Source organism: Spodoptera frugiperda, chromosome 11, assembly GCF_023101765.2.
Source record: "Spodoptera frugiperda isolate SF20-4 chromosome 11, AGI-APGP_CSIRO_Sfru_2.0, whole genome shotgun sequence".
Lineage (NCBI taxonomy): Eukaryota > Metazoa > Arthropoda > Insecta > Lepidoptera > Noctuidae > Spodoptera > Spodoptera frugiperda.
This window is the reverse complement of record NC_064222.1, coordinates 4,231,883-4,250,118: the sequence shown is the minus strand read 5'-3', so window position 1 is coordinate 4,250,118 and position 18,236 is coordinate 4,231,883. Positions and strand designations below refer to the sequence as shown.

Below are 18,236 nucleotides of genomic sequence, written 5' to 3'. Positions count from 1 at the left end.
GTTCATAAGTTGCTATTATCATTTATTTTGTTATAAGAAGCTGGATATTTTTGTCTAAATGACGTGAAAATTATTGTTTCATAAAAATAAATAAGAGTATTGAATTCTTACCATGACAGAACAAAAAATTGCTGCAAGCAAAATATTTCAATGGATGGGGTACTATGTACTACCATTATTGAATTTTGAAACCGTTAATAACATAAAATAACCGATAAATAACTAGTTATCCTACCGTTTTTTCTTAATTGGCAACACTTAAAACGTCACTTTGGCATTTTGAATCCAAGTTGTTTGTGTTGTCAAAAATTCAAAAACAAAACGGTCGTAGGCGCGAATTTACGCAACGGAGTGATATTTCGTAATAAAATTCAATTATAAAAGACGAATACTTGCGTTATAATAGTTTTACGGTAGTGTAAGGTTTATTTAGATTAGAAAAATGCCTCCAACAGACGCCGAAGTGCCGCAACCCGTGTCGGCGGCAAAACCGAATCCTCGGAACAATCCAACAATGTTTAAAATATTTCAAAACGTGCAATACAATGTGGTACAACACAAGAAATATGTTAAGGAAATGATAAAACTGTATAAAAAGGTGAGTCTCGCATTATTATCTATGAGAAAAACAAATCATATCAAGCTGTTTATGTCTGCCTCTGTTGTTATAAACAAAACTTTCAATGGCTTGTTTTTCATTCAAATTAGAACTGTACACAGTTTAACAACACTTTTGTAGATGTTAAATTAAACAATTGTGCTTACAATCTACATTTTAAGTGTATTTCTTATAGAAAACTTAGTACATCTATCAAATGATGTTATTGTATGCATAACTAGTATTCTTCACATGAAATGTGATAAACAACATCATTTTACTACAACACAAGCTTTCAACCAGTAAGAGTAAGAGGTACTTTCTATTGAAAACTTATATTTTGTAACTTATTGAAATTTGAATATGCCAAAGCATTGTTTAGCCACTATCCTATCGCTGGGTTGTAATTGATCATGCAGTCAACGATAAAGCAGTCCTACTCAAACTATCATTCGAACCACTTGTTTACTTACTAGCTTTGACCAGCAGCTTCACCCGAACTTCCACTATTGTATCACCTAAGTTAGCTTATACTGTGTTTCTATACAAAATTTTATTATAATCTGTTCAGTAGTTTCAATGTAATTAACAGACAAATATCCAATCTTCTAAACAAATAAACTTTCACATTTAACTATAATAAGTGTGATTTTGTATTCATTATTATATTATTGGTATACTAACTCCTTTATCTAATTCCCAGCTTGATGAAGATAGTTTCCGAGAGAGCTTCAGGAATGCTCTACAATACTTGTTCACGTTCGGTGATACCAGTGCCAATGTGGACAGGGTTGTACAGTTTGTGGCAACATTCTGCACCTCCCTTGATGATGAGGAAGAGTTCTTGCTGTTCATATTCAATATTATTTTTGATGTAAGTACCTTATGACAACCACTTTATCCACTTGACTCTAGGCGTTCTTTTCCACCAGAGATGTGCTACACTATGTTGCTGTGGATGCGTTTGGCTTCCACCATACATATTTATTAGAACACATAGTTTAGTTTAGCACTGGAGGAACTGATTCAGCAAGCTAGCTATCATTGGAAATGGTCACATGGTTTCGCAGCTGAGCGTGTTCATAGCACAGCTACATAGCACATCTCTGTGGAATAACACCCTTACTTGGGTGAGGGCATTATATCCTGATTCAGTTTTTATTTTACATTTCACACAAACCTTATTTTCATAATAACCAACACAATATTGAAGAATTATTGATGACATTTTGGAGTAATAATAAGTCATGATCTTTGATATACATAATTATGATCTTATTTACATGCTTTGTTTTTAATTCCAGTGTCAGTGTGTATCCGGTCAGTCAGTAAGATACAGAGCCAGTCAGCTGCTGGCAGCTGTACTCTCGGCTCTTGGTGATGATGCCTCCTTGGATGATGACCTCTGTGACAAGCTACTGGCCTCACAGGTAATATTTTTTTATTCCTTACCTAGTCCATTGATTGAAATTAAACTGATATCAATTCATAATCGTTCGCTTATTTTGTAGATAAAGTTGTCTAAATATTTATATTATTTAATTTGAACAATTACTTTTCATGCTAAAATTGTGTGAGTTCAGGACCAAATTCATTTGACATAAAGCTGAAGAGTTTGTTTGTTTGACCACACTAATCTCCGGAACTGCTGGTGTAATTAGAAAAATTATTTTGTGTTGGATAGTCCATTTATAGAGTCCATATAACATATATCAAAAAGGAGCCAAGCAGAACCGGGTGAAACCGCTCGGAAGTAGCCACTATTTAATAAGTGTACAATTTATAAAACAAAATGCTCCTCAATAAAATTTTCTAGCTGCACATATCACATACCATTTAAGCATACTTTACAGCACTAATAACATTAAATATTCCACCACAGATGCAAAGACTACAAGACACCCGCGGCGCAGTACGTTGTCGCGCGGCGCTCGCTCTGCAGCGCCTGCAAAACCCCATGGAGCCTGATGATGAAGTCACCAGGGCTTACCGGTTTCATATGAGCTGCGATCCTAGTTCTTCTGTTAGAAGGTACGACTATTTATTAAATAAATTTATTAGTTATTTATTAAAGAAGAAAGGTTTGTTGTTCAGAAACAACATCACCCAGTGGCGTTAAAATCGTTATAAGTTAATTAGAAATAGATTAGCTCATTGGTTCCGTGATCGCCACCGCAGGTGGTGAGAACGACATCACAAATAATTAATATTGGGTTATTTTGTTTTCGAAAATCTGAAGTCTGCGCGTGTTTTATGCAGTCTCTTTGGTAAAAAGTGAAAAGTAAGGTCTACATACTTTACCCTTAAATTCCTAACGGCCAGCAATGCACTTGTATCTCCTCTGGTGTTTCGGATGCCATGGCCGGCGGCAATTGCTTGCTATCAGGTGATCTGTCTGTCCGTTTACCTTAAAAAAACACTTTTTTAGTATGCCTCATAGTTTACCTATTTAGCAAATAGAAGTGTTTTACATTTTTATTTGATAATAATTTACTAAGAATTCATCTAATCCTAAAACTATGTCCATTAACAATTACAGGGCGATAGTAATGTCGATAGCGAAGTGCAGTCGCAACGTGCCATTCGTGTTGGAGCGCCTGTGTGACGTGGACGAGGCGGTGCGCCGCGCTGCCTTCCTCTACATCGCGGCCATCAATGTCACACAGCTGAGGGTGCGACAGAGAGTACTGACTTTAAAGGTATGTGCTTATTGCTTTTATCACAGGGTTCAAGTTCATCTTAGTAAACAGCAGGGATTGTGTGGCTGAGCAACCATGCAGTGTGGTGTAGCTTTGCTTTCCTCACAGAGGATTTTTTTATGTCATCCACATGTATTTCGTTCTGGGTTATGTATGTGAAATTATGTGTTTATATACGCATTCACGATACAGAAGAAAATCATAGTGAATGGTCAAATTTTATTGTTTTAATGCCAAGAATCTCTTAAGCTCTGTAAACTTAGCATTAAGCGGTCAGGACACTACCACGTGCGTTATTCACTGCCTCACATGCCTGCGATGCCCATCTAAATCGAAATGTAAAAGAATTACTCCAGGATGTCCAGAGGCGGCGCTTATCTCTTACGATCAGGTGACACTTATCTCGTTTGCCGCCGTAATTCATAAAAAACCTCTGAGAAAATTAACATCTAGATTTCTGATTAACCTTTGCATTTGAGCTAATAGAAAATAATTCTTATGACTCGAAACTTCTCGTGAAGTATAAAAAATCCATTACTAAAACAATTCTCATACTTCCAGGTCGGTCTAACTGAGCGCAGTGTCCGCGTTCGTCGTGTAGTGGAAGAGATCCTCATCCCTGGTTGGCTGAGTACCTTCCAGGGCAATATAGTGGACTTACTGAAGGCCATACGATTGGACAACGCACATGATGCCAAGGACTCGCAATATGTCGCTGGGAAACTACTGGAGTCATTGTTTAAGTAAGTATTTGGTAAATTGTTAATCAAAATATCCAGTTAAACACCTATTAAAAATTGTATTTAGAAGAACTTTAAATAAAAAAGTAATACAAGAGGTATGGTATAGATTTTTTTTAAAATCGAGAAAAACATCCAATGAATTCTTCCGCCTTCGAGGCCGACGACGAGGCGAAAGGGAGTCTTAGACTCTTACTGACTAAAAACCACCTCATTCATACTTCTCCTTTTCGAGCCGGAGTTCCGGTAACCTGCTAGGCAGTCCGCAGCTGCTCATCCCTTACTTTACGAATAATAAGAAATAATATTTGAGCTTAAGTTGTCTGCTTGCGACGTCTATTACTTCATTTATACCATTCTAAGCAACGCAAGAAGCTATACCAATAAGGTATAGCTTCTTGCGTGCAATGTCGTATCAACAATTATATTAACAACAATAAAATATAAAAATTCTTTCTTTTTCGTTACAGACGTCTACCAATATCAGAGCTCCTAGAATGGCTACCGACAGACAAGAACTTGCGCCTAATACCGGCCGAGAAGTTAAACAAGGAGACGGCGTGGTACTGGCGCCATCTAGCGGAGCATCTACAGAAGATAGACGATGATGATACTCTGGAGTCTATTCTACCGGACTTGGTGGTACTTACTGGATATATTAGAGCGTGAGTATAGGTTCTTTACTTATAGAATAGGTCGGAAAATGAGTGGATGGATCACTTGTGGACACACACAATACCTGAAGACCTACAAGTGTATTGTCGGCCTTTTAGGGTTTTAGTGATGTAGTGAAATGTGGATTGAACCCCAGAGACTTTGATCACGAATCGCAAGCAACAGCATAGCGAAAATATATCCTATATGTATGTTAAAGCATAGAAGCTATATGTTTTGGATACTTTTATCATAACTTCCTCTTCAAAAAAGAAGGAGGTTCTCTGTTTGACCTGTATGTATGTGCGAGATTATCTCACGATTGGCAATACCGATTTTGATGCAGTTTTCAGAAAAGTGTTTGTTACACTTAGGAGCAAGATTTAGTATACTAACCGACTTCAAAAAGAAAATTATTTGTAAACTTGTTTTTTATCCGCAACCCCTTACAATCCCCCCCAGTATCGTGGAGTCCCCGTGTCCCGTGGAGACGGACGACCCCGTGGGGTTCAGCACGCGGCAGTACGTGCTGCACGAGCTGGCAACAATGCTGCGGGTGTACGACGCCACCGACCCCACCGGGAGGGGGGAACTGCAGACGCTCATCACTGATGTACTTACTGGTTAGTAGTCTCACTATATTATGTATTAACTACGAAATAATACGCGTTTTCAAGGCAAAAATGGTAGTTTAGCTCATTACTTACATTGCATATTAGAAAACAGTGCCTACCGTGTTGTAGGTATTTGTTTGTCTGTTAAGGATAGGCTCAAAGACCTAATTCAAGAACAAATTTTTGTGCAGTTAAAATTAACTATTCTCAAATACTGGAACAATGTTTAATCCAATGACTTTTGAAGGCCAAGCTTGAAGTAAAGTCTACCAAGAAAATCGTGAAAGCACAACAAAAACGTGAAAGAAAAAGAAAGAAAGACTGCACTGTAGACGCGGTGGCTGGGCAACACTTTGTGTGATCTACAAATCGTTGTTCCTGGTCTGAGTATCATGGGTATGTGAACTTGTATGTTTGCAAACGTACCCACGACCATCTTTTGAAAAAGCATATTTTGTGTGAGATTTATTCTTACATACTAAAAAAAACCCCATATTCCAGGTGACTACGGTCCATTGAACGCGGACGTGATACGCGCGTTCGTGAATGCTTTGGAACTAGTGTTGCCTGAAATATCGGCCCGTATGGAAGTTATCAACGGGGTCATCGGAGCTCTGCGCGACCCACCGGAACCTGAGCAGCCGTGTCTGCCGCCGCCCGTCGTGGATTGCACTGAGGCCAAGTTACAGGTTTGTTGGAGATTGTGTATGACTTCTGAAAGTCTAAATGCCCATAGAGTCTAAAGTAACTGGACTACTATAGCTATTTAGATGGAATCATATGCTTAATCATAAATAGTATACTTAATCAATCTAAATAGCTATAGTAGTAGTAGTAGTAGTATATTAATTAATACTATAAATAAATAAGTCGAATAATTTCAATAATAATTTAAATCAATGCTCATAGTTATGGCGAGAGAAGCAAGTTTTAACTTAGTGAACTATTGAGATTCAAAATTTGATTCATTCAATCATTCGTAACATCACGCTTTTTTGTTTTCTGAAAGGGAAAGTATTAGTACACAGATGTAGTTATATGATGTAAACAAAGCTCATGTTTCAGTTGTTAGTTATTTTACACTTTTTTTTACTACACAGTAGGATGTGATCATATTGATTTATTTTATGATTTATTTAATTTTGTTTATTTTTTTAATAGCGGGCCAGGCTTCGTGTATCGTTGAACGTGGCCATAGAAGCGCAAGAAGAAGCCGTCAGGGAGCAGAACTATAGTCTAGCGGCCGAATGTAAAGCTAAGGTGAGTGGGGAAAAGGGCACACTAGCATAAGTTTGTTCGCGCGACGATCTCCGGCCACCGTAGGTGTGGACGGCGAGCAAGGCTAGCTCGCCGCTCGAACAGAACTAGACCCGTGCTTACGGAGCCAAGTGTTCTACGCGCGAATTGCCCCACTACAGACGGGGCCCACTAGGACTAATACCAGAATTGCCGACTACTTGGCGGGTTTACCGAGGTTCCGACTCAAAGCAGGAGTAGGAACGGGGTGGTTTTTAGTCAGTAAGAGTCTGACACTCCCTCTCGCCTCGCCCAAGGCGGGAGAAGGCATTGGATAATTTTATCCCAAAAAAGCATAAGTGTATTTCTTCTTCCCTAAGTTATTTTCTAGCTTTTAAAACTACGTACTAAAACACATTATTTATTTACTTAGGTGGCAGACATACAAAAGAAATTAGACGAGTTATCCATTCAGCCTGCGCCAGCGCCAGCACCAGTACCTATCTCGGTGAGTTACTGAGTTAATTGAGATCACTGCATATTTTATAAATCGAAAGTAGATAACTCCAATAAAATCAAGAATTCTACAGTTATCTACATTAAAAAACTGTCGATAAACTATAAATTGGACACCCAATTACCCCCCTCCCCAAGCTTCCCAATCCCAGATTCCCACAACTACTCTTAAATTCTTAACTCCCAAAAGGCAGGCAACGCACTTGTAACGCCTCTGGTGTTTCGGGTGTCCATGGGTAGCAACGATTGCTTATCGTTAGCGCGTTTACCGGCTTTTATCATAAAAAATGTGTTTCCAGACAATAAAAGAGAAACTATCGGACACGGCGACGTTGACAAAATGTCTGACGATACTAAACAGTGCCCTGGACACGCCACAAGTCAAGTCCATCACTCCAATGATGCAGATGATCTTCAACGAGCTAGAGGTATGTATTGAATACAGTATTTGATATTATATCTATACAGGGTGTCCCTGAAATCGACGTCCAACGGGCACTAGATGATCAGCAAGGTTCCAACTGTTATCAGAAAAATATAAAAAAAAATCTAAGTCCTACAGTTTTAAAATTACAGTGACTTATGTGTTATCCACGAAAAAGTACACCCTGTGCCAGTCTTTTGACTCTTGTTGCTACAAATCTTTATTTTTTCGTCTGCAGTCTTCCATACATTATCCTGAATAATGCTCCAGTAATATGGAATCATAAATTCTTAGTCAACTGCTTTAGATTGGAAAACATTGTTAGTTTTAGAGGAACCAAATACTCTGAATAAATTTTTCATCTTACTTTAAGTGACTGTACTGAATAAATTATGTATTGCGTTAGTAGTGGCAAATTTCACCAAAGTTGGCGCATTTAATAAGGATTCTAAAATGGTATAGCACTTTGCACATTATTTCTTAAATTCGACACAAAAAAAGATTTTTCAACGAAACTCGGTTTCGATGAATTTATTTGAACTTACTAATATTTCTTCTAGTGTACTCAAATCATACGTTATAACCTCGTATGCACTAGACAACACTTTGCACGCGATTTGTTATCATCATGTTGATAATCAGCGAGGATCTCTTGTCAAACAATATTGTCTGTCTACTCATGATTTCGCTTGCAGCTTTCGTTGGCAATATTAATAGACTTACTAGAGGAACTGATGTTGTGTATCATGTTTCACTAAATAATATTGAACGATTGCAATATGATGTTCATAGTGCATCAAACACATTATCAAATGTGTAGTAAAATCAAAAGGAACGGACGCGGCAGATTCATGTACACAGCATATCGACGCGGTAGTGGTATGGTGTACATGAGCCTTTACGCACAATTACTCGTCATATTCCAAAAAAAAAAAAGGGTGAATCCTCCGACTAACTTACGTGTTCATGCCTTGTGATCAAATGCGGGATGAAGCATTAAATATTCTTTACTTTGTCGAGAAAGAGTTATTTGCACCGTTACAAGGAATTGCAGGTAAAGCAAAAAATAATTTAAAAAATAAATAATCAACACGGCGCAAAAAAGCCAGTGCTCAGCTAAAATGCCGAAGCCCGGGTACGATGGCTCGAGATGCACAACATCAGTTCCTCTAGTAAGTCTATTAATATTGCCGACGAATGCTGCAAGCGAAATCACGGGTAAACAGACAATGTTGTTTGACAAGAGGTCCTCACTGATTTTCAACATGATGATAACAAATAGCGTGCAAAGTACTGTCTTAGTGCATACGAGGTTATAACGTATGATTTGAGTACACTAGAAGAATTTTTAGTAAGTTCAAATAAATTCATCGAAACGGAGTTTCGTTGCAAAATCTTTTTTTGTGTCGAATTTAAAAAATAATGTGCAAAGTGCTATACCATTTTAGAATCCTTATTAAATGCGCCAACTTTGGTGAAATTTGCCACTACTAGCGCAATACATAATTTATTCAGTACAGTCACTTAAAGTAAGATGAAAAATTTATTCAGAGTGTTTGGTTCCTCTAAAACTAACAATGTTTTCCAATCTAAAGCAGTTGACTAAGAATTTATGATTCCATATTACTGGAGCACTATTCAGGATAATGTAAGGAAGACTGCAGACGAAAAAATAAAGATTTGTAGCAACAAGAGTCAAAAGACTGGCACAGGGTGTACTTTTTCGTGGATAACACTTAAGTCACTGTAATTTAAAAACTGTAGAACTTAGAATTTTTTTTTATATTTTTCGGATAACATTTGGAACCTTGCCGATCATCTGGTGCCTGTTGGACGTCGACTTCAGGGACACCCTGTATATAAAAATCAATAAATAAAAATTAATCGTTAATCTCGCTAAAACTCGAAAACGGCTGTACCGATTTTGTTATTTTTGGTCTTGAATTGTATGTGGAAGTCTAGGGCAGGTTTAAAAGTTGAGGAAACATGTTTAATGCTGTACGAAGTTTACCGGATCAGCTAGTCATGAATAGATTTATATGTAAATTAACAGGTAATTATTGCATATTGGATTTGTAAAACATGTTAATAAGAAATGACAAAATAATACAAGCTTCTTCTTGACTGAAACGATTTCAAAAAAAAAAACCTTATGTCCGGAACCGAAATCGAACCAGAAAACCCTTGCTTGGTAGTCGCAGTTGTGATTACTGGAACAACGAGGCTATTCGAGTTATTATAATATCCAAAACTAAACTAAACTGTTGGCTAGCTATCAGACAAACTGACGGACAATTCAATTTAACGTTTCAAGCCTAATTATGGATTAATTGAAATGAATCCCTTAACTTTGACTATGAATATCACTATTGCAGGTGGACATCTTCCAGAATCCAGAAATCGTTGAGACTGCCCTAGAGACAGTGGCTCTTTACGGAATGTTGGACAAGGAGTTTGCCAAGGAAAATAAGGCATTCTTCTTTGCTAATGTGAGTATGAAATACAAATAAAACCTTTAGTCTTTTATTGATATTGAAAACATTAATCTGTAATGTCAATTTGTATCAAAATCTTGTCTTTTGCCATTAATTCATTTCATAAAATAATTAATGTTTAAACACAACCATCAAATAAACTTTATAACATTTATTTTGATTTTAATGAAGAAAGACCAGTTTAAGTTAAATTTTTTAAGTGACTATTTTTAAACACAAAGCACGTTAAAAATCAGCAAAACTTAGTTGATGACACACACACATTCTTCTCACATCAAAGTTACTAAAACATAGTGGTTCTACACTTCTCACTAGTTCTTTGAACATCCTTACTTCTAAACCTCTGATAATCTGATCCAGAGCTGTGGACTACGAGTTCACCGGGGCTCCGGTTCGGTTTTTAGTCAATATGAGTCTGACACTCCCTCTCGCCTCGCCCAAGGCTGGAAAAGTCATTGTATGAATTTCCCCTCTTAAAAAACCTCTTGATAATAATAACCATCGTATAATTTCCCTACAGTTAATAGACACATCGAACGAGCGTACAGTGTCGACGGTGCTGCGCTGCATAGTGGACCTGCTGTGTGTCCACGGCGCGCGAGTCTTCGAGGACGACGCCCAGGAGGACACCACCGTCAACACTACTAAGAAACGGAGCACCTACCATACTAGTGTTATTGATGATGATGGTGAGTTTATATAGATTTTACAAGTATTACATCGCATGACAGACAAAATTCTAAGGGCCCGTTCACACAGACGGGCTCGGAGAGGAGAGCAGATTTTTGTCACATCTAAAACAGAGTTTTTTTAGTATTGGTATCAAGGTTTATTCTTTTATGTACACTGCTTTTGAAACCATAACAGGAGCTGACCGGTTCCTATCGCGTACTTTTTACTATTTCGATCGTACAGCCAGTCGGCTCCGATTGCATGCTCATTATCGCTCGTGCAGCCTATCAGCTCCGAGCGCATCCGCTTTCTGGAATCACAAATATTTATTACAATTTTCGTCTGTCTGTTCCGGCTAATCTCTGACCGAATTTGACGGGATTTATACTGGTAGGTAGCTGATTTACTAAGCAGTAACTTAGGCTACATTTATTTTAGAAAATAAAGCCAGAAAGTCCGTAACCAACGCTAGCGAAATTGCGGGCATCAGCTAGTAATATAAATATGTAACTATTTTTCTCTTGTCAACATTTTTTAGATATTACTATTACTTTGTTGCAGGCAACATATCAGAGTCTGCTATTTCGATGTCACCAGCGCACAGTACGGTCATCGAACTGCTACTAAAGATTATGGACAGTACTGTAAGTCAACATTTGCCACTATTTCGATTTTAACGATTCTTCAAATATCGTAATCTTTTGACATAAAAATAAAAAGCATATTCCAACTGAAAATGCAATGCCTAGTCTAAAGCAACTAGTGATAGTAAAATAAAAATAAAATAGGGATTGATTTTGTTTAGTGGATAACATATGAACAATTCTGAACAACAATCCTGTCTCGCTGAACTCATTTTTGGAACTTTTATTTAACAAACCATTATTCTCCAACTTCAGGTAGCTTATTATCATCCTTATATTTCTTGGATTGATTTTGTGTTACAATCGGCAGAATTGTTAACTTTTGGTTCAGGATAATGACGCCGGTAACTTTTTGTGATTCATTTGAAGAAGCTCCTTTACTAAAATGTTTCTATGTGTTTTAGTGTTCAGCATACAGGCTGATCATAGTGGAAGGTCTCTGTCGCCTCCTACACTTGGGACACCTCGAGTCTCCTGCCATACTCAGCCGACTATTACTACTCTGGTTTAACCCAGCTACAGGTAAACTCAACCTTATTTCCTTTGTCTTAAAGTTGAAATAACGTTTAGCAAATTGACATGTTTCAATAGAATATTTTGCCATGATTAAATGGAACTGTATTGTTTATTATTTAAAGTTGGAAATGTTTTGATTAATTCAAATTGTTGTTTCTACAGTTGATGAAGATATGCTGAGACAAACTATTGGTGTGTTCTTCCAAACGTTCCCGACGACTGTTGATGGTGCGCAAGAGCAGATACAGGTAAGACTTATAACAGTGAACCGCTTATTATTGAGTTAAACCGAACAAAAATTTAAAGGTTCTAAAAGCCCGATCCAGAGTTTAAGCTTGACCCGATCCGTAGCTGCGAACTACCTATCGGGTTACCAGGGTTCGGGCTCAAAGCAGGAGTATCTACGGGGTCGTGCTTTGTAAGTAAGAGTCTGAGACTCTCTCCTTCTCCCAAGGAGGGATAAGTCATTGGATGATTAACCTCCCCCCCCCAAATGGGTTTAAACCCGACCCCTTTGCTCAGTACCTTTAGTACGAATTTGCTTTACGTGAGACAAAAACAAAAACTGAGTTCGGCGCTGTGATTGGCCAGCGCGAATGATGAACGTCAACCAATCAGAGCATCGAAAGCGTTCTTCTTTCGATCTCGTTAAACGTAAAACAATCTCGTACTAAGGCCTCAGCAGTCACACTCATATACATCTACGCAACTAGAATGATTCCCTAAAAATTGTACTCAACATACATTTATTTACAGAAAGCAACACTGCCCACTCTTCGAGCGCTTGCGAATGCGCCATCAAGCTCGCCTCTAGCTGAGATCGATCAAGAAGCAGTCGTTAGGTTCATCGTGTCACTGACTCGAGTCAACCATGAGGTAAGTCATTTATGTACATTGTACATCATGCTGAATAATTGGCAAATGTTTAATTGAATCCCTTATAGTAAAGTGTGAGAGAGCTATGCTTCGGTACGAATGAACCGGCTCGACCGGTAATACCACAACCTCAAAGACAACCGACGTGAAACAACGCTTGTGTTGTGTTTCGTTGTGTGAGTAAGGTTTCGAAGCCCCCTTTTTTCAATCTGTCTGCTCATTTACCGGTTTATACCATAAAAAAGTATTATGCCTAATTTTTCTCTGTGGCGATACAAAATTGAACATTACAATACATAATTATATTATCATATTACTGATTGACAATTAGATTTTTGCGTCTCTGGAGTCTGCGTTCTTAATAAACTCATAGGTAATGGATATACAATTTTTTGTTACTAGTCACACACTCTTTCTTTGACGATCATACACCCTTTGCATAGTTCTTTAATAAAACGGCCAAAAATTGAGCTAACTGTTTCTTCATTATTAACTTGTAATATTCCAGTTGGCAGACAGCCAGGGCGGCATGGCGACAGTCCTGTGTAACTACATGGTGCGGCGGGCCTCCGCCCCCGAGGTGGGGCTCGCCTGCAGGCTGCTCGCACTGCTCTCTGTGCCCAGAGACGCTCTACTCGCTTCCGAGTTAGCACATATGCTTAGAGATTTGTGTTTGGTGAGTATTTTGTTACATTCTGCAAGATACATTCCGACCTGTCATGAATCTTACCACCATTTAAAGGTCGCAGTAAGCTTAGTACAAGTTTGCTTTACGTTTAAACTTATCGAAACGAGAGCGTGTTTAGGGCTCTTATTGGTTGGTTTATTCGAGTCGGAAAATCAGAGCGTTGAACACTTTTTACTTTAAACTTAAAGCAAACTCATACTGAGGGTACAGATCTCACAATTTAAACGTTTTTTCAACAAGAACTTTTTTTCGAGTATTACCACCGTAACCATACCGTTAAATTTCTAAATCTTAATAATACATAGCTTAACCCGGGAAATGTCAACAAATCTCTTGCTCGATAGTCGTTTGACATATAATTTTCTACATATAGTTTTAAATAAATAATTGACTTCTTTTACAGAAATTGCCAGACAAGCAGTCGTGCCGTAATCTCACTCGGTACTTGGGTGCGTTAGAAGCGACTGAGCGAGCGAGCATGAACAAAATGTCTAACACAGGTACATTCCACACTTGTTTGACTATACATAGTTAACACAGTGGCCAGTCACCTAGCTACTGTGTGTTCACAGGTTCTAATAATAATTGTTTTTGGTAGCCAAAAGTTTTCTCAATGAAATGTAACAGTATAAACTATTTATTTCAAGGTATAACAGAAGGAGTGACGATGCAAGAAGACTCACTAGCACCACTTGGCAGAACGACCTCGTCATTGCGTAAGTTATTAAGAAATATTAATTTTAAACATTTTCGGTCAAGGCAGGTCGGGCAAAAATATTATTTCGGTTTTTCGAATAATTCTCAGTAGTAGCACAAAGTCTGGAATTGTGCCCAGTATTTGGCAATAGGCTCACCCTCTATTACATGGGACATGGGACAAATGGTGAAAGTGGGTGTACATTGTATAGCGGCATTACCGTATGTATGCCGTAATGTGCACCTCTGTAAAAGGCGTGACGTTGCTTTTTATTTTTAAACTGCAATTTCGAACTCATCAGCAAAGCATGAATATTATAGTAGACCACTTTTATACAGAAGATACCTTTAGTTTAACAGAGCAACAAACAAGTAACATGTTGTATTTCAGCGCAACCAATAGCTCGTAGCACGCATGTCGTCATCAACGAGACTGTCGAGGAGGAGGTGGAGATAGACGAGACCTCTCCTACTGATGCCATATCTAGGATATCTGAAGGTAAGTTACTATAACTATCGCTACTGTTCCCCAGATGTCGTAATACTTCTGAGAAAGACCAGGCAGCAACACTAATAAATCTGAATGAAACTTTTAGTCTGCAATGTTCAACTCACCTGTCAAGTGTGGCGATTATAGCTCCTTTCTATGTATACTTATACTCTCTTATGTACCAACAAATAGACAACTGATACAAACACAACTTAATTTCACTTCAAAATGTCATTAGAACCTGAAACGGTGGTGGTGGTTACCATGTTTATTATTTTTTATGAGTTTCCGATATTTCGGAACTGTTGCAAACGCCGTGATCACTGATGAACTGACCCGTATCCCGTTTCAAGTTCTAATGATATTGTTGGTCACTAACATGTCAGTTTAAAAACTCACTCCAAAATGTCTCTCCTTAGCAAGTATTTAACTGTTGTCCTACAGCACCACCACAAGCGGAAAGCAGTCGGGCCGTGCAGGAGTCCACAACTACATTACGAGAGTCGTCGGGGACCGACACGGAACCGATGGAGACGGCGGACAAGCAATCAGAGTCCAGCAGCGACGAGTCTCCTGTTAAAAGGGCTAAAATTACTAAAAGTATGTTTTGTTTTACCTACCTTTTGGAGTTTTTCGTCGAATGAGTATTAAGTTTTAGTTTATAACTGATTCTTAGTAAAATTGGCTACTGATTATAGTGCTTAGTTGCAAATTGTTAATAATATACTCGCTAGCTATTAAAAATAGTGTTTATTATACATTGCCAAAGAAAAGATGTCATACAAGTTAGTATGACTTCTGGCGAGAAAAAAATATTCTACTGTTTACAATTGGCTTTAGCCAATTCTCGAAAAAATGTCTTCAAACTTCTTGGAGTATGTCATAGGCTCAGACCTTTTCAATATTAGTTATTACTATACAGACACATCATACATTACAACCGCATGTGAGATATAACTGCCTTGATTGTCAACTAAGTATAACGAAACGAAAACGCGGTCGGCGCTCTGATTGGCTGGCGCAAATAAATCAACCAATGAGAGAGCCAAACACGCTCTTGTTTCGTTTTCGTTCAACGTAAAACAAACTCGTAAGAAGGATCTTGTTATTTCTAGGCAAAAAGAAAAAGTTATCCCTAAACCGACCAGCCAGTAGTTCGGACTCCAGCAAGCCTCCCAAGGAAAAAGCTGCCAAAGCCAAGAAGGATGCTAAAGAGAAAGAAACCAGTGACCCAGATAACAAGGGAGTGAAGAGGAGTCGGTCGCAGCGCTCCTTGGTTGATGTTGAGAGAGGTAATTATCATGTGCACTACTATATTATCTCCAGTGTAGTGGGTTGGTCTAGTTAGAACAGGGGTTGGGACTGACCATCGTGAACGATATCGCTCGGGGAAGCTTTATTGATTTTTTAAGTGAGATAGTATGATCTACCTTTTAGGTCTTTAGGCGTTAAATTAATGATCAAAATTATATTTTACACACACATAATAAACAATCTTACAAGCCGCATCATAGAAAACAATCACCACAGTCTCGCTTTAATGACTCAGGAGACCCTATTGAAGATTTTCGATACCCGGATAAATATTATTCACCGATTCTTAGTACGAGAAAAAGTGCACGTTATATGATATAAGTGACCCGCCCCAACTTCGCATGGGTGCAATGGTGATTATGATTAATTGGTGATTTGAATCACTCTTTCTATTACTGACTTTGCATTATATATACTATGTAGTGATTATAGTAGTTTCATACCCTATTTACAAATTACAATATTTTTCACAGCTAAAGCCAAAGCCGAAGAGAAAGCTAAAACAGAAGAAAAATTGAAAACCGAGGAACCAGCCAAAACTGAACAAAAGACTAAACAAAACCAAACCAAGAGTAAAAAGAAACAGTCGCCAAAGGCCACAATGTCATCACAGGAATCGTCGTCCCCCGTTTCCGACCTCGACGTGTCCAATGTCACTGTTCGCAAGTCCACACGAGGCCTACAGTCGGGATCCAGTACTGAGTCCAATGGCTCTACCAAAGGAAAAGGGAAAAGTAAAAAGCAGCCAGAAATGGAACCGCCAGGTTAGTGCTAATGATCTGTTAGGAAGTTATTGATCTGGTTTAAGCCGTACTCTGGGATGTCTTTAATGTGAGTCGAATTTTACTTTAACGACATCGAAACGTTACCGCGTTTAGCCCTCTGATTTGGTTGGTTAAATTGGAGCAGCCAATCAGAGAGCTAGGTCTGTCAAAAACGGTTGATCTCAATAATATTTTTTCCAAAGATTCAGTACTTTAATTTTATTATAACTCTCGTGAGACATACATTAATTATTATATCGGCTTATTCACGTAGCTGTTTGACTAGGAACTCGACTAGTTTAAAGCCATGCTAGAGGCTCATATTCATGAGCAGCATTCCGCGACACACGACATAGCTATTATCGCGATAACATAATAATTAATTTAGTACGTTGTTTTGTATTCCCTTACTTGTAGTCTTGGTTTATTATTTACTCGCACGTGCGTTACAGAAAAAAAAAATATTATTATTTTCAGCAGTCAGTAAGCCAGTCCGTAGAACTCGGTCGTCGACCGGGTCTCGCCGCAGCAGTGCGGGCTCATCGCGGTCCATGCATGATGACTCCGATGACACTCTACATACCATCGTTTATGAGAAGGAATTTGTAAGTATAATCCTTGCTATCTTAACTTTATTAACCATTTCATTGATTGAAATTAAGTTAATAACAACATTTCTGGCTCAATCTTGATCTAAAACTAATCATAAATATTGATTTGAGATCTTTTAGTTTTCAATAGAATTAAATAGGCGAACTTAATGCCATTTGGCATTCTCTACCAGTCAACCTTAGGATTTAAAGAGAAAATCTGCGTAAATAAAGTATGGAGAATAAAAAAAAAATATTATGTTGTCGGCTTACTCACGTAAAGTTTTGACGAGGAACTCGACTAGTTTCAAGCCATGCTAGAGGCTCATATTCATAAGCAGCATTCCGCGACACACGACGCGGCGATTGTCGCGCTACTACTGGTGAGTAAGCCGACAACATAATCATTAATTTAGTATGTCTCACGAAAGTTACAATAAAATAAAATTAAATAGCAAAAAAAATTGTATGGTATAATTTTGGTTGCGTAATATCTTGATTTGTCCTCCAGGTGCAATCAATACTGAATGACTCCAGTGAGCTAGCAGACAGTAGGCGCAGTTCTAGAGCTAACGTCACCATACCTGAAACTCCTGATGCTAGCGAAGAGTAAGTGTTTTTAAATGATTCAAAAAAATATTATAAATGTATACTGGAGAGCAAAGAATCGGACCTATTAGCGGTTTTTCTTTTTAATTTCTTGATAAATATTTTCTGGTACCAGTATTTTATTAATTACTGACGTAACGATGCAGTATGAAAGGTAATTTAATTACCCTTACTTCTAATTTACAAAATAGTTAGAATTATATAAATACAGTTTTACCTATTAATTCCAAAAATAACGAGAATCATATTCTTATTTGTGCAAACTTATCTAATAGCCACTCTTTAAAATTGGTGTCTTATTTACAGGTCAGAATCCGAACCCGAAACAAAGAAAAAAGGAAAGAACAAAAGAAATGCCAAGAAGAAATAATAATAAGTGATTAATTTAATTAGCAAATAAA

The 18,236-nt window shown here is 37.9% G+C and overlaps 1 protein-coding gene across 2 annotated transcripts; it reads left to right on the top strand.

Moving 5' to 3' along the window:
- Positions 1-291: 291 nt before the first annotated feature.
- On the top strand, positions 292-18,226 carry LOC118274883 (condensin complex subunit 3). Of its 2 annotated transcripts, none has more exons than XM_050696772.1 (28): positions 292-598; positions 1,302-1,472; positions 1,903-2,028; positions 2,481-2,629; positions 3,138-3,297; positions 3,859-4,040; positions 4,508-4,702; positions 5,154-5,314; positions 5,807-5,994; positions 6,467-6,565; positions 6,975-7,049; positions 7,357-7,485; positions 9,857-9,970; positions 10,497-10,665; positions 11,210-11,292; positions 11,697-11,814; positions 11,971-12,056; positions 12,565-12,684; positions 13,193-13,360; positions 13,776-13,872; positions 14,020-14,088; positions 14,460-14,567; positions 15,003-15,158; positions 15,674-15,850; positions 16,346-16,636; positions 17,117-17,241; positions 17,738-17,835; positions 18,142-18,226. In XM_050696772.1, the coding sequence occupies exons 1-28, from the start codon at positions 443-445 to the stop codon at positions 18,203-18,205; spliced, it is 3,834 nt and encodes a 1,277-aa protein (XP_050552729.1). In that variant the 5' UTR covers positions 292-442; the 3' UTR covers positions 18,206-18,226. The 2 variants fall into 2 exon arrangements, with proteins under 2 accessions (XP_050552729.1, XP_050552728.1); XM_050696771.1 differs by having other exon boundaries at positions 293-598; positions 17,114-17,241.
- The last annotated feature ends 10 nt before the right edge of the window (positions 18,227-18,236 follow it).